This window comes from Aquarana catesbeiana, linkage group LG01 (genome assembly GCF_042186555.1).
Source record: "Aquarana catesbeiana isolate 2022-GZ linkage group LG01, ASM4218655v1, whole genome shotgun sequence".
Taxonomy (NCBI): Eukaryota; Metazoa; Chordata; class Amphibia; order Anura; family Ranidae; genus Aquarana; species Aquarana catesbeiana.
Genome location: NC_133324.1, coordinates 563,232,573 through 563,248,802, shown reverse-complemented (window position 1 = coordinate 563,248,802; position 16,230 = coordinate 563,232,573). Strand labels below are relative to the sequence as shown.

The 16,230-nt window shown below is 42.9% G+C and overlaps 1 protein-coding gene across 6 annotated transcripts in view; it reads right to left on the bottom strand.

Annotated features, from left to right (window-relative positions):
- The window catches only part of DAZAP1 (DAZ associated protein 1), a 50,391-nt gene extending 41,982 nt beyond the window's left edge, over positions 1–8,409 (bottom strand). For 4 of the 6 annotated variants that reach the window (XR_012235682.1, XR_012235683.1, XM_073596646.1 and 1 more), the window contains exon 1: positions 8,235–8,409. Coding sequence is in view for 4 of the 6 variants with exons in the window: in XM_073596646.1 (XP_073452747.1) it covers positions 8,235–8,263 (29 nt within the window). In the remaining 2 variants the exon portion in view is untranslated. The remainder of the gene's footprint in view (positions 1–8,234) is intronic. The other 2 variants (XM_073596610.1, XM_073596620.1) reach the window with 1 other exon arrangement.
- Positions 8,410–16,230: the final 7,821 nt, after the last annotated feature.

Sequence of the window (16,230 nt, the reverse complement as noted above, 5' to 3'; positions counted from 1 at the left end):
CTGCATCCATTTTAACTGTGGGCAGCTGAAGCTGCTGCCTGTTCACTTTCTGGATTTACACACAGAGGCACACCTCCAGCTCTGCCGCACTCATTGGACCTCTGACTCATCTCCCCTCCCTTCCTGGAAAACTCTCACAAGGGTGAGAGAGCTGTGTATGATATCATAACCCTAGGCTTATTATCAGACAAGAAACAGGAAGTTGGCTGTATAAAGGTATTTACGGTCAGAAAAAAAAAAGTTTTACTATCCAAAGTTAAAACAATAAGGGCAGAAGATTTAATAGATGGAAAGTTAAAAAAAAAAAAAAAAAAAAATATGACCGAAGGTCTGCTTTAGGAGAGTCTATTTCGCATCTCCTATCCTGAAGAAGTCTCTCTGTATGTGGAGGTTAAATCTTTTCCTCCAAAATGCCCCTTGTCTTTTGTAATGACCTTACAGTGAATAACTGTTCACCAAGTTCACTACAGGCGGTCCCCAGGTTACAAACAAGACAGGGCCTGTAGGTTTGTACTTAAGTTGAATTTGTTTTGTAAGTCGGAACGGTACATTTTTTAGTTATCATCACCCCTGTAACATTTGTTTTGCTGTCTGTGCCCCTGTTCAGAAGATTTCCTCTCACTTTCTATCCCAATGACAATTGGATTTTGAAAATTTTGATTTGTTGTGGAAACAAGGATTGGTGATAAGGATTCAGTGGAGACACCTTTTTCCCATAATAACTCTTACAGGAGTAAATTTCCCTTCCTAGGGGTAATTTCCTCTCACTTCCTGTTGTCTCCCTCCGTTTGTAAGTAGTAGTCGTTTGTAAGCAGGTTGGATATAAATCAATGATAAAAACGAAATGTAAAAAAAATAAATAAATAAATACATTTTTTTTTGGATCTAACCACTTAAAGCGGAGTTCCACCCTAAAGTGGAACTTCCGCTCATCGGATTCCTCCCCCCCTCCGGTGTCACAATTGGCACCTTTCAGGGGGGAGGGGGGTGCAGATACCTGTATAATACAGGTATCTGCACCCACTTCCGGGTATAGCTAGCCGCAGCTAGCCGCAAACTCCCCGCCCACCCACGTTGTGTTGTGGGAAATACACAGTTCCCACAACGCTTTAACAGACAATTGCGCAATGTGGCTCCCAAACAAAATTGACATCTTTTTTTTTCCCCACAAATAGAGTTTTCTTTTGGTGGTATTTGATCACCTCTGTGGTTTTTATTTTTTGCACTATAAACAAAAAAAGAGCAACAATTTTGAAAAAAAAGCTATATTTTTTACTTTTTGCTATAATAAATACCCCCAAAAAAATATATAAAAAAAAGTTTTTCCTCAGTTTAGGCCAATACGTATTCTTCTACATATTTTTGGTAAAAAAAAAAAAAAAAATTGCAATAACCGTTTATTGAATGGTTTGCGCAAAAGTTATAGCATCTACAAAATAGGGGATAGTTTTATGGAATTTTTATTAATAATTTTTTTTTCTACTAGCAATGGCAGCGATCAGTGATTTTTATTGTGACTGCGACATTATGACGGACAGATGGGACACTTTTGGCGCTATTTTGGGACAATTCACATTTATACAGCGATAAGTGCAATTAAAAATGCATTGTTAACTCTGTAAATGTGACTGGCAGTGAAGGGGTTAACCACTAGGTGGCGCTGTAGGGGTTAAGTGTGTCCTAGGGAGTGATTCTAACTGTGGGGGGAGGGGCTGTGTGTGTCATGACACTGATCACCGCTCCCGATTACAGGGAGCGGTGATCAGTGTACTGTCATTAGGCAGAACAGGGAAATGCTTGTTTACATTAGCATTTCCCTGTTCTTCCTCTCCGTGAGACGATCGCGGGTATCCACGTGGACATAGAGTCCGCGGGACCCGCAATCACGCTCGCAGAGCTCCCGGCGGGCGCCCGCAAGCCGCCTCTTAAAGGGCAACGTACAGGTACTTTAATCTGCATGTATGTGCCCTTCTGCCGCAGTATATCTGCGTGAGGCAGTCAGGAAGCGGTTAAATCGATGATTTTTATCAAATTTATTTTAATAAAATGCTTTCTAAAGATAGTTTTTATTTAAGATACATTAATAATTTAGTTTATTAAGCATGAGGCTGTATATTCTGCAATATGTACATTTTTGGTAAACTCATTCAATAAATCCAAGCTCTGCAATCTGATATAACATGCACTGCATTGATGCATTCACATAATTTCACAGTAACCATGAGATAAAACAACGTTCAGGAATATTAATTTATCCCATTGTTTTGCAAATCTATGTACACTACAAACTGTATGATTGAATCTGTTCTGATATCACTGTTTTACTAACCTGACAGCTTATTATTCGAAATTGGAAACCTTCATTTTGTTTGCAAATATTAAAGATTCTAACTACCAGAAAATACTACAGATATATGTGCCCGGCTCAAATTTCATGAATCAAGTTTACATCTACTTCAACAGTGGCAAAGACAGCAATTAAAACTAACAGGTGTTCTAATCCCTCTCCACCCAATCCAACACACAAAAAAAAAAGTTTTGTCTTTAGTTAGAGCCCTTCCACAATAAGCCGCGGGCAGTGTTAGCGGTAAAGCGCTGTTTCACCATCATTTTAGCTGCACTATTCGGCCGCTAGCAGGGCGCTTTTAACCCGCGCTAGCGGCCGAAGGAAGGGTTAACTGTGTACATGTAGCGCAGCTACCGAAGCGCTTTGGCAGTGATGCCCATTTATTTCAATGGGCAGGGGTGGTTTAGGAGCAGTGTATACACCACTGCCCCAAAGATGCTGCTTGCAGGACTTCTAACGTCCTGCCAGTGCACCACTCCAGTGTGAAAGCACTCAGGCTTTCACACTGGGGCTGCAGGGGAGGCATTTTTCAGGCGCTATATTTAGCCCTTTATCGCCTTAAAAATGCCTCAGTGTGAAAGGGGTCCTATACTTTAAGAATTGTTATGGTATGAAGGTTACATAATTACATAGTAGGTGAGGTTGAAAAAAGACACAAGTCCAACCTATGTGTGTGATTATATGTCAGTATTACATTGTATATCCCTGTATGTTGTGGTCATTCAGGTGCTGATCTAATAGTTTCTTGAAACTATCAATGCCCCCCGCTGAGACCACCACCTGTGGAAGGGAATTCCACATCCTTGCCGCTCTTACAGTAAAGAACCCTCTACGTAGTTTAAGGTTAAACCTCTTTTCTTCTAATTTTAATGAGTGGCCACGAGTCTTATTAAACTCCCTTCTGCAAAAAAGTTTTATCCCTATTGTGGGGTCACCAGTATGGTATTTGGATATTGAAATCATATCCCCTCTCAAACGTCTCTTCTCCAGAGAGAATAAGTTCAGTGCTCCCAACCTTTCCTCATAATTAATATCCTCCAGACCCTTTATTAGCTTTGTTGCCCTTCTTTGTACTCCTCACTCCATTTTCAGTACATCCTTCCTGAGGACTGGTGCCCAGAAATGGACAGCATACTCTAGGTGTAGCCAGACCAGAGTCTTGTAGAGCGGGAGAATTATCATTTTATCTCTGGAGTTAATCCCCTTTTTAATGCATGCCAATATTCTGTTTGCTTTGTTAGCAGCAGCTTGGCATTGCATGCCATTGCTGAGCTTTTCTGCTGGACCCCCAGGTCCTTTTCCATCCTTGATTCCCTCAGAGGTTCTCCCCCCAGTGTATAGATTGCATTCATATTTTTGCCACCCAAATGCATTATTTTACATTTTTCTACATTGAACCTCATTTGCCATGTAGTTGCCCACCCCATTAATTTGTTCAGATCTTTTTGCAAGGTTTCCACATCCTGTGGAGAAGTTATTGCCCTGCTTAGCTTAGTATCGTCCACAAATACAGAGATTGAACTGTTTATCCCATCCTCCAGGTCGTTTATAAAAAAATTAAACAGGATTGGTCCCAGCACAGAACCCTGGGGAACCCCACTACCCACCCCTGACCATTCTGAGTACTCCCCATTTATCACCACACTCTGAACTCGTTTTCAATCCATGTACTCACCCTATGGTCCATGCCAATGGACCTTATATTGTACAGTAATTGTTTATGGGGAACTGTGTCAAATGCTTTTGCAAAATCCAGATACACCACGTTTATGGGCCTACCTTTAGATGGCAGCTCACCTCCTCATAAAAGATTAATAGATTTGTTTGGCAAGAATGATTCTGCATGAATCCATGCTGATTACTGCTAATGATACTGTTCTCATTACTAAAATTTTGTATATAGTCCCTTATCATCCCCTCCAAGAGTTTACATACTATTGATGTTAGGCTAACTGGTCTGTAATTCCCAGGGATGTATTTTGGGCCCTTTTTAAATATTGGTTCTACATTGGCTTTTCTCCAATCAGCTGGTACCATTCCAGTCAGTAGACTGTCAGTAAAAATTAGGAACAACGGTCTGGCAATCACTTGACTGAGTTCCCTAAGTACCCTCGGATGCAAGCCACCTGGTCCCGATGATTTATTAATGTTAAGTTTCTCAAGTCTTTAAATCTGTCCTCTGTTATCCATGGAGGTGCTCCCTGTGTTGTGTCATGAGGATAAACACTGCAGTTTTGGTTACTGAAGCCCCCTCGATTCCCTTGTGAAGGAGAAGAATAAATTCAATATCTTCGCCATCTCCCCATCCTTTGTAACCAGATGTCCTTCCTCATTATTTATGGGGCCAATATGGTCTGTCCTCCCTTTTTTACTGTTTACATACCTCAAGAATTTCTTGGGATTTTTTTTTGCTCTCCTCCGCTATCTGTCTTTCTTGTTCTATCTTATCCGTCCTTATTGTACCCTTACATTTCTTGTTGCATTCTTTATAAAGTCTGAATGCTGATGATGATCCCTCAAACTTGTATTGGACCTTGGAGTTATGCCATCCAGGACTTTTGTTCGCGCTTTTAAAATTATTACCCAGTAGTTAACATCCAGTAAGACGCAGACATCTACATTTGAAAGGCGTTACTTTAATAATACACTTAACTACTTGCTGACCGCCCTATAGCAGTTTTACTGCTACAGGGTGACAGCTGTGCTCTGAATCATGTATATATGCAATTAGGCATTTCCGCCTGCAGCAGGCATGCAACGCTTCTGCTGTGACTAACCGCTAGCAGACCAGCCGCCGCAGTTATACTGCGGCAGGTTGGCACGGCTGCGCAAATCGCCGTAGTTGTACACCGCTCCTTTAAGACGTCATAGCAGGCGCGCGCGGGCCACGAGTCCCTGGAGTGCGCGCGCGATAGCCGCCTGGCACCCAAGATCGCTCACAACAGAACTAGAACGTGTGTGTGTGTAAACACACACATGCCGGTTCTCTCATGGGAGAGGAGACAGATCGTGTGTTCATACTAAGTATGAACATCGATCGGTCTCCTTCCCTAGTCAGTCCCATCCCCCCCCAGTTAGAACACAGTTAACCCCTTGATTGCCCACACTTCCCTGCCAGTGACATTTATACAGTAATCAGTGAGTATTTTTAGCTCTGATCGCTCTATATATGTCAATGGTCCCAAAAGTGTCCGGTCTGCCGCAACATCGCAGTCCTGATATTAAAAACAAATAAAAAAAACACAACAATCGCAGATCGCTGCCATTACTAGTAAAAAAAATAAATAAAAACGCCATAAATCTATCCCCTATATTGTAGACACTATAACTTTTGCGCAAACCAATCAATATATGCTTATTGTGATTTTCATTACCAAAATATGTAGAATATATATCGGCCTAAACTGATGATGAAATTTTTTTTTGGGGGGGGGGGGGGGGGGGGGGGGGGATATTATAGCAAAAAGTACAAAATAGTGTTTTTTTTTTTCAAAATTGTCGCCCTTTTTTTGTTTATAGCGCAAAAAAAAGCTCTATTTGTGGGGAAAAAAAGGACAATATTTGTTTGGGTACATCGTCGCATGACTGTGCAATTGCCAATTAAAGCGACGCAGGGCTTTTATTGCAAAAAAATGGCTTGGTCAGGAAGGGGGCAAATCCTTCCGGGGCTGAAGTGGTTAACAGTAGAAACCGACTCAATGTCCGTCGGCACCTGCCGATCGTTGGGCAGACTCAGAATGGAGCTCTGCCTCAGTAAACAAGGCAGAGTTCTGTTCTGATGGGGTAAAGGGATGGATTTTGTGTTCCTGGAAAGCAGAGACTAGAATCCATCTCTTTCCCTAGTAAAAGCAGCACACATAGTAAACACAAACACTAACTAGGCATAAAGTAACTTTTTTTTATAGCCCTAGATATTTACCCCTTCCCAGCCAGTGTCATTAGTACAGCGACAGTGCATATTTTTAGCACTGATTAGTGTCTCTGGTTCCTGCACAGCATCAGTTAGTGTCTGATTATCCACTGCAATATCGCAGTCCCACTTTTAGTCACTGATCACATTACTAGTATATTATATATAAAAAAATCCAGTATATATACTAAAGTTTATAGACGCTATAACTTTTGCATAAACCAATCAATATACATGTATTGGGATTTTTGTTTTTTTACCAAAAATATGTAGCAGAATACATATAGGCCTAAAGTTATAAAGAAATCAAATTTTTTTTTTCAATTTTTTATTGGATATGTTTTATAGCAGAAAGTTAAAAATATTGTTTTCTTTTTTGTTTTCAAAATTGTGAGTCTTTTTCTGTTTATAGCGCAAAAAACAAAAAAAAAAAAAAAAAAAAACACACAGCAGAGGTGGTCAACTACCACCAAAGAAATCTCCATTTGTGGGCGGGGGGACACAAATTTTATTTGGATAGTGTCGCATAAACATGCAATTGTCAAAGAGGAACTGCAGTCTGCTCACATAATTTGTAATAAAAACATATTTGCCATCTCCCTCCACTGAGCCTGGTTGCAACCATTTTAATTGTGGGCAGCTGAAGCTGCTGCCTGTTCACTTCCTGGATTTGCACAGACACCCCCCTGGCTCTGAAGCTCTCATTGGCCCTCTTATGACTCACCCCCTCCCTTCTTGGCAAACTCTCACGAGAGTGAGAGAGAGTTGTGCATGATGCCATTAACCTAGGTTTTTTAAACCAGACAAGAAACAGGAAGTGGGCTTTATAAAGTATTTACTGGCAGAAAAAAGAAAATGTTTTACTATCCAAAGTTACAAGGGCAGAAGATTTAATAGATGGAAAGATGAAAAAAAAATGACAGAAGTTCTGTTTTAAAGTAATGCAGTGCTGTATCGCAAAAAGTGGCCTGGTCATGAAGGCCATAGGTTGGCCTTGTGTCTTTTTTCAGCCTCACCTATGTATGCAACTATGAAGGGGGGGGTAAATCTTCAAGGGGTTAAGTGGTTAAAGTTAATATCGGAGTATGTTTACTCGTAATCAAACAGTATTGAGAAAAAAAAAAAAAAAGAGTAACCTGTCCACGGAACAATAATTAGCTATTCCCAGTGAGGCTGGCCCTTAATTACCCTGCCTATAAATACTAGTGTCAGAGAAGGGAATAGAATGAAATCTATGGGGAGCAGGGCTGCTCTGTACCCCCTGTGGGCTGCTCCTACATATGTGCACTCACTGCGCCTACCGTCTAATCAGAATAATAAGCAGGAGCTGCACACAGCAATTACCAAACAAAGGATGAACCTGTCAAACCGGTTTATAGCCAAAACCTCTGAGCTGTAAGAGATCAAGGCCACCGAGGCAGCTTAATATAAAAAAAAAAAAAATGGCTGAAAAAAAAAAAGGGGGGGAGAGGGTGCTCAGCTTCTACAGATTAGATTAAATAAAAAAATAAAAATAAAGAAACAACGGGGTCCGGGGCAGCATAAGAGGGGAATCATATCACAGCAGTTGCTTTTTTTTATGGTAGAATGAATCACAGCAGCCATATGGGATGTGTCTGATAGAGGGATCACCCCCTCCAGCAGGGTGCCAAGCGACCCAGAACGAGGCACGCTACAGCCATGCGGAAGTAGACGCTCGATAGGTACTCGATTATGCGCCCTGCTCTCCCACCAGCAGCCATGCATCACCTATCTTATCACCATGAGGTGTCCTTCTAGCAACTAGCCGGCCTCCCTGTCTGACCTCCAGGCCTGTCCCTGCGCTGCTCACACTCTCAGGCCTGGCACCCCCCTCTCTCTCTCACACTCACGCGCTCTCTCTCTCAGGGTCACGCAGGCCTTTCCTTCTCCCACGAGCCCATTTTAACCCACCGCGTGCACCCAACTGTCTCCCCACCACCACCTCGTGCTACTCACCCAATCTCATCCCCGCCCTGACTGTTCATTTCTCCGCGGCCAGTCCCGGCTCTCAGCCGCTGCTCTCTCCTGCTCCGGCCAACGGTAACACGGCGCGAGGCTACGGGGTTTCCACGCAGGGGGCGGCGTCATCACGCACGCGCGAATCACTGAAGAGAGCTTAGTGTGGGGGAGAGCTGGGAAACACCGTGTGACTGGAGGAGCGAAGTCAGCACTAGAGGGCAGGCTGCGGCTCGGCTTCCTCTCACTACAAACGGAGCCATTTTCCCAGAGACAAGAACTTAGCTGGCTAGAAAGAGCTGTGAAATGGGTGCCTGCATGGCGTGAGGGGATGGCTCCAGGGGATACTTTGCTCTGCACAACACGTTAGGCAGCATACTGCTGACTGAATGTTATTTAGGCCTCATGCACAATGGACGGATTTGACGTGGCTTTTAGGGGCATCTTCTTTTGTTTTTTTCTGCCTGAATGCATGTTAAAGTGGAGTTCCACCCCCCAAAAAAAAAAAGTAAAGTGCTTAAAAAAAAAAACATTTGTAGAAATTTTTTTTTTACTCACCTCTAAATGCTTGTTGCTAGGGGGTCCCTCATAGTCTGCCTCCTTCGATGCCTGGGCTCCTGACATCACTCCCCTCGGCGCAGGAAGGGAGATCGCCTCTCTCCCCTCCCTCTTGTCAATCATCTGGGACACGTGACCAGTCCCAGATTCTTGCGGGGCCAGTGACGGCGCGTGGCGCAGCTCGCGCATGCGCAGTGGGTGCCCGGCTGTGAAGCCACAGCCGGGCGCCCACAGTTAAAATGCCGGCGCCTCCGAGCGGAGGGGGGGACGAGCGGGGCTTCAATCCCCCGCATCGCTGGACTCCAGGACAGGTAAGTGTCCGATTAAAAGTCATCAGCTGCAGTATTTGTAGCTGCTGACTTTTATTTATTTATTTATTTTTTTAACCACTTGCCGACCGCCGCACGACGATGTACGTCGGCAGAATGGCACAGGGAGGCATAAGGACTTACCTGTACGTCCTTGCCTGCCCGCGGGCGGGGGGTCCGATCGGACCCCCCCCCGGTGCCTGCGGCGGTCGGATTCTCGTCAGGGGTGATCAAAGGTGAGGGGGCCACTCATTCGTAGCACCCCCTTCGTGATCGCTCCTGGTGAATTAAATGCTTCCTCGGCTTCTGTATAGTAAACAGAAGGGGAAGAAGTGATGTCATCTCTCTTTGGCTCGGTATTTTCCGTTCCGGCGCCAAGGAGAGAAAACATCAATGTGAGTGTAAAACACAACACGCACACACAGTAGAACACGCCAGGCATACTTTACACCCACCCCCCCCCCCCCAATCACAGTGCCACCAAGCAGTTTTTTTTTTTCTGATTACTGCATTGGTGTCAGTTTGTGACAGTTAGTGTGGTAGGGCAGTTAGTGTTAGCCCCCTTTAGGTCTAGGGTACCCCCCTAACCCCCCCTAATAAAGTTTTAACCCCTTGATCACCCCCTGTCACCAGTGTCACTAAGCGATCGTTTTTCTGATCGCTGTATTAGTGTCACAGGTGACGCTAGTTAGGGAGGTAAATATTTAGGTTCGCCGTCAGCGTTTTATAGTGTCAGGGACCCCCATATAATACCTAATAAGGGTTTTAACCCCCTGATTGCCCCCTAGTTAACCCTTTTTTATAGTTTCAGGGCACCCGCCGTTTATTACGTAGCCTCCCTGACGGTAATCCCGAGAGTGGCTCGCGGTTAAATTTCAGTCCCATTAGCGGTAACCCCGAGCCACACTCGGGATTACATCTCAGGATCCTGGTGCAGCGTTACTTACCTTGTCCCCAGGATCCTGCAATGTCCCCCGCAGTGTCCGTGGGCTCTGTCTCGTCCGAAGCCTCTCCGTGCCAGGCTCCGTTCCCTGCGAGCGGCGTGACGCACGGGGGCGGAGCCTGGCGGCAAATTCAAAAAAATTTAAAAATCATAACACATACAGTACTGTAATCTTACAGATTACAGTACTGTATGAAATCATTTCACATCCCTTTTGTCCCCAGTGCTTTGGCCCATGCCCTGCATGCAGTTTTATATGATATATACTGTTCTTTTTGCCTGGAAACTGGAGATTGTCCAAAGCAACCAAAAAGTGTCCCTTTATGTCAAAAGTGGCTTTAGACCAGCTAGAAAACAGCGATAGTAAATTAGAACACTTGCAGAATTGAGCGATAGTGAATTGTGGGGAAATTTATTTTATTATTATTATATTATTTTTTTTTAAATTATTTATATATATTTATTATATTATAATTTATGTTTTTGTGTTTCAAACTTCATTATACCCGGGATATCTACTAGACTCTTGTTTGGACAGATTTAAGTGTGTTATTGTTAAGAATTACAAACCTACAATATAAAACGCCAAATTTCCATGCAAAATAATTGTACCGCTTTCAGCATCTAAAATCCTAAATAATCATACTGCCAGGGAGGCTAATAAAGGTTTAGCCCCCTGATCAGCCGGCGATGATATAAATTAAGTTTTAGGGTCAGATGGGGTCTGCGTCGCCCCAGGCAGAATCAGGTTAGCGCCAGTACCGCTAACACCCATGCACGCAGCATACACCTCCCTTAGTGGTATAGTATCTGAAAGGATCAATATCTGATCTGATCAGATCTATACTAGCGTCCCCAGCAGTTTAGGGTTTCCAAAAACGCAGTGTACTGTTAGCGGGATCAGCCCAGATACCTGCTAGCACCTGCGTTTTGCCCCTCCGCCCGGCCCAGCCCACCCAAGTGAACTGGCAAGCACCAGCGGCCTAGTACACCCCGGTCATAGTCAAACCAGCACTGCAGTAACACTTGGTGACGTGGCGAGTCCCATAAGTGCAGTTCAAGCTGGTGAGGTGGCAAGCACAAGTAGTGTCCCACTGCCACCAAGAAGAAGACAAACACAGGCCCGTCGTGCCCCTAGTGCCCTTCCTGCTGCATTCGCCAATCCTAATTGGGAACCACCACTTCTGCAGCACCCATACTTCCCTCATTCACATCCCAAACCAACTGCAGTCGGCTGCATGAGAGGCATTTTTATGTCCTCCCGAGTACCTCTACCCAATGAACCCCCCCAAAAAAGATGTCATGTCTGCAGCAAGCGTGGATTTAGGCGTGACACCCGCTATTATTGTCCCTCCTGTCCTGACAATCCTGGTCTTTGCATTGGTGAATGTTTTGAACGCTACCATACACTAGTTGAGTATTAGCGTAGGGTACAGCACTGCACAGACTAGGACACACTTTCACAGAGTCTCCCAAGATGCCATCGCATTTTGAGAGACCCGAACCTGGAACCGGTTACAGTTACAAAAGTTACAGTTACAAAAAAAGTGTAAAAAAAAAAAAAAAAACACAAGAAAATATAAAATAAAAACAAAAATAGTTGTCATTTTATTGTTCTCTCTCGCTCTTTATTCTCTCTCTATTGTTCTGCTCTTTTTTACTGTATTCTATTCTGCAATGTTTTATTGTTATTATGTTTCATCATGTTTGCTTTTCAGGTATGCAATTTTTTATACTTTACCGTTTACTGTGTTTTATTGTTAATCTTTTTTTGTCTTCAGGTACGCCATTCAGCTGCAGCGCGGATTTATTTATCTTGACAGCAACAGTGTTTGCTCCCACTATACATAAAGCCGTGACTCCAGCGCTGTCGGAGGTGATATATGCCGAAGCATGGGGGCAGGAGGGGCGGAGGAGCGATTTGCTCCTAACTTTTGGGGCGGATGCCCCAATGCTTTGGCATATATAAATGGTTCATGTATGCCCATCATTAGAAGTGGGTGGATGAAGGGAGGTATTCTAATGGTGGGCATACCCACCGATCAATCTCTTTTTTTTCGTTCAGCCCACAGGCTGCATGAAAAAAAAAGATTACAATATATGCCCAACAAGGACCAGCAAAGTACTGGTATGTTGCTGGACTTTGAGTGGTTATACCAGAATGATGCCTGCAGGTTTAGGTATCATCTTGGTATCATTCTTTTCAGCCAGCGGTCGGCTTTCATGTAAAAGCAATCCTAGTGGCTAATTAGCCTCTAGACTGCTTTTACAAGCAGTGGGAGGGAATGCCCCCCCCCACCCTCTTCCATGTTTTTCTCTGGCTCTCCTGTGCCAACAGGGAACCTGAGAATGCAGCTGTTAATTCAGCCAGCTGACCATAGAGCTGATCAGAGACCAGAGTGGCTCCAAACATCTCTATGGCCTAAGAAACCGGAAGCTACAAGCATTTCATGACTTAGATTTCGCCGGATGTAAACAGCGCCATTGGGAAATTGGGAAGGCATTTTATCACACCGATCTTGGTGTGGTCAGATGCTTTGAGGGCAGAAGAGAGATCTAGGGTCTAATAGACCCCAATTTTTTCAAAAAGAGTACCTGTCACTACCTATTGTTATCATAGTGGATATTTACATTCCCTGAGATAACAATAAAAATGATAAAAAAAAAATGAATGGAGCAGTTTAAAAATAAGATAAAAAAGCAAAAAAAAATAAAGAAAAAAAAAAAAAAGCACCCCTGTCCCCCCCTGCTCTCGCGCAAAGGCATACGCAAGCATCGGTCTGGCGTCAAATGTAAATAGCAATTGCACCATGCATGTGAGGTATCACCACGAAGGTCAGATCGAGGGCAGTAATTTTAGCAGTAGACCTCCTCTGTAAATCTAAAGTGGTAACCTGTAAAGGCTTTTAAAGGCTTTTAAAAATGTATTTAGTTTGTCGCCACTGCACGTTTGTGCGCAATTTTAAAGCATGTCATGTTTGGTATCCATGTACTCGGCCTAAGATCATCTTTTTTATTTCATCAAACATTTGGGCAATATAGTGTGTTTTAGTGCATTAAAATTTAAAAAAAATTTTCTCCAAAAAATGCTTTTGAAAAAATTGCTGCGCAAATACTGTGTGAAAAAAAAATGAAACACCCACCATTTTAATCTGTAGGGCATTTGCTTTAAAAAAATATATAATGTTTGGGGGTTCAAAGTAATTTTCTTGCAAAAAAAAAAACATTTTTTTCATGTAAACAAAAAGTGTCAGAAAGGGCTTTGTCTTCAAGTGGTTAGAAGAGTGGGTGATGTGTGACATAAGCTTCTAAATGTTGTGCATAAAATGCCAGGGCAGTTTAAAACCCCCCCAAATGACCCCATTTTGGAAAGTAGACACCCCAAGCTATCTGCTGAGAGGCATGTCGAGTCCATGGAATATTTTATATTGTGACACAAGTTGCGGGAAAAACACTCATTTTTTTTTTTTTTTTTTTTTGCACAAAGTTGTCACTAAATGATATATTGCTCAAACATGCCATGGGAATATGTGAAATTACACCCCAAAATACATTCTGTTGCTTCTCCTGAGTATGGGAGACTTTTTGGGAGCCTAGCCGCATACGGGACCCCGAAAACCAAGCACCGCCTTCAGGCTTTCTAAGGGTGTAAATTTTTGGGGTGTCTACTTTCCAAAATGGGGTCATTTGGGGGGGGGTTGTGCCACCTGGGCATTCCATGGCCTCCGAAACTGTGATAGGCAGTGAAGAGTGAAATCAAAAATTTACGCCCTTAGAAATCCTGAAGGCGGTGATTGGTTTTTGGAGCCCCGTACGCGGCTAGGCTCCCAAAAAGTCCCACACATGTGGTATCCCCATACTCAAGAGAAGCAGCTAAATGTATTTTGGGGTGCAATTCCACATATGCCCATGGCCTGTGTGAGCAATATATCATTTAATGGCAACTTTGTGCAAAAAAAAAAAAATGTTCACTTTCCCGCAACTTGTGTCAAAATATAAAATATTCCATGGACTCAACATGCCTCTCAGCAAATAGCTTGGGGTGTCTACTTTCTAAAATGGGGTCATTTGGGGGGGGGGGTTTGTGCTATCTTGGCATTTTATGGCCTTCAAAACTGTGATAGGCAGTGAGGAGTGAAATAAAAAATTTACGCCCTTAGAAATCCTGAAGGCAGTGATTGGTTTTCGGGGCCCCGTACGCGGCTAGGCTCCCAAAAAGTCCCACACATGTGGTATCCCCATACTCAGGAAAAGCAGCTGAATTTATTTTGGGGTGCAATTCCACATATGCCCATGGCCTGTGTGAGCAATATATCATTTAGTGACAACTTTTTGTACATTTTTTTTTTTTTTTGTCATTATTCAATCACTTGGAACAAAAAAAATGAAATATTCAATGGGCTCAACATGCCTCTCAGCAATTTCCTTGGGGTGCCTACTTTCCAAAATGGGGTCATTTAGGGGGGTTTTGTACTGCCCTGCCATTTTAGCACCTCAATAAATGACATAGGCAGTCATAAATTAAAGGCTGTGTAAATTCCAGAAAATGTACCCTAGTTTGTAGGCGCTATAACTTTTGCGCATACCAATAAATATACACTTATTGACATTTTTTTTACCAAAGACATGTGGCCGAATACATTTTGGCCTAAATGTATGACTAAAATTGAGTTTATTGGATTTTTTTTATAACAAAAAGTAGAATATAACATTTTTTTTCAACATTTTCGGTCTTTTTACATTTATATCGCAAAAAATAAAACCGGCAGAGGTGATCAAATACCATCAAAAGAAAACTCTATTTATGGGAAGAAAAGGACGCAAATTTCGTTTGGGTACAGCATTGCATGACCGCGCAATTAGCAGGTAAAGCTAATGCCAAATTGTAAAAAGTGCTCTGGTCAGGAAGAGGGTAAATCCTTCTGGGGCTGAAGTGGTTAATGGGAGCCCCGCTTTAAGCCTTGTACACACGATCAGATTTTCGGACGACCATTCGTCCGTTTTTTGTGGCATGCTAGTGCCATGTCAAAGTTAAGAGGTTACTGACCATACGAAAATTCTCGTAGAACCGAATACAACTTCAGAAGTGACATAGTTTTGTATGTATTCTTTCGTTTCTGAGAACGCGTATTCTCGCTCTTACGATTTTTTCTTTTTTTGTACGAAAACCGCACTAATTAAAATGAAAATCGCACGTTGAGTTCACATGCGACAAAAGATTTTATAGCCTGCACATTCAGCTTTTGTCGTATGAAAAAACGGAATTGGCTGTCGAAAGCACCATACTAACGATCCGAAAATCGGCAGATCAGTAGTCAGATGAAATTTTACTTCCAATTTTCGTATCGTGTGTATGGACTTTTTTGTTTAAGCACACACACCACATCAGGCAATAATCAGGTGCACCGGGTTCCAGGTGCTAACCTCGGCTCACCACGCTCACAAAGAAAAGAAAAGGAAGAAATTGGATGCAATCCAGACCATCAGATACTTGATAAGAAGTCCTTTATTGTCGTATGCCAGTCAAACATGCAAGGTTACAGGTAGAAAATACCTGTAACCCTGCATGTTTGACTGGCATATCACAATAAAGGACTTTTTATCAAGTATCTGATGGTCTGGATTGCAACCAATTTCTTCCTTTTCTTCGCTTTTGTTTTTGTGCCCATGAACACATAGGAGTTTAGTGGGGAAAAAAAAAGTCAGAAGAGCGCCCAGAAGCAGCAGCATTTTGGCAGAAAAAAACGATTGATGCATGTTAATTCGTCTAAACACATGTTAACGCTAGTGGCGTTCAGCTCTTGAGCATTCATTTATTTCAATGACCAGCATAAATTGTGTCCAAGCACTTGATCTACCTAAACATGTTACACACATTGAGGCCTGGTTCACACCTATACAGGTTGCAGTTTGCATATTCCAGGTGCATTTTCAATACACATTTTTGATCCATTGAAGTCTATGGAACCAGAAAACAATCCCTGGCCTTTTCCATAAAATGCACAGATGTGAACTAAATCCATCCATAGGAAACCATGTTAAATGGACTGTAATGTGTTTCTGCAAAACTGAAAATGCACTAAGGCTCGATTCACACCTATGCATGTTGCTTTTGAGCGTTTTTGGAGGTTTTTTTTTCATGCTTGCCACGTTTTTGAGCCGCGTTTTTGCCGCGTTTTTGCCGCGT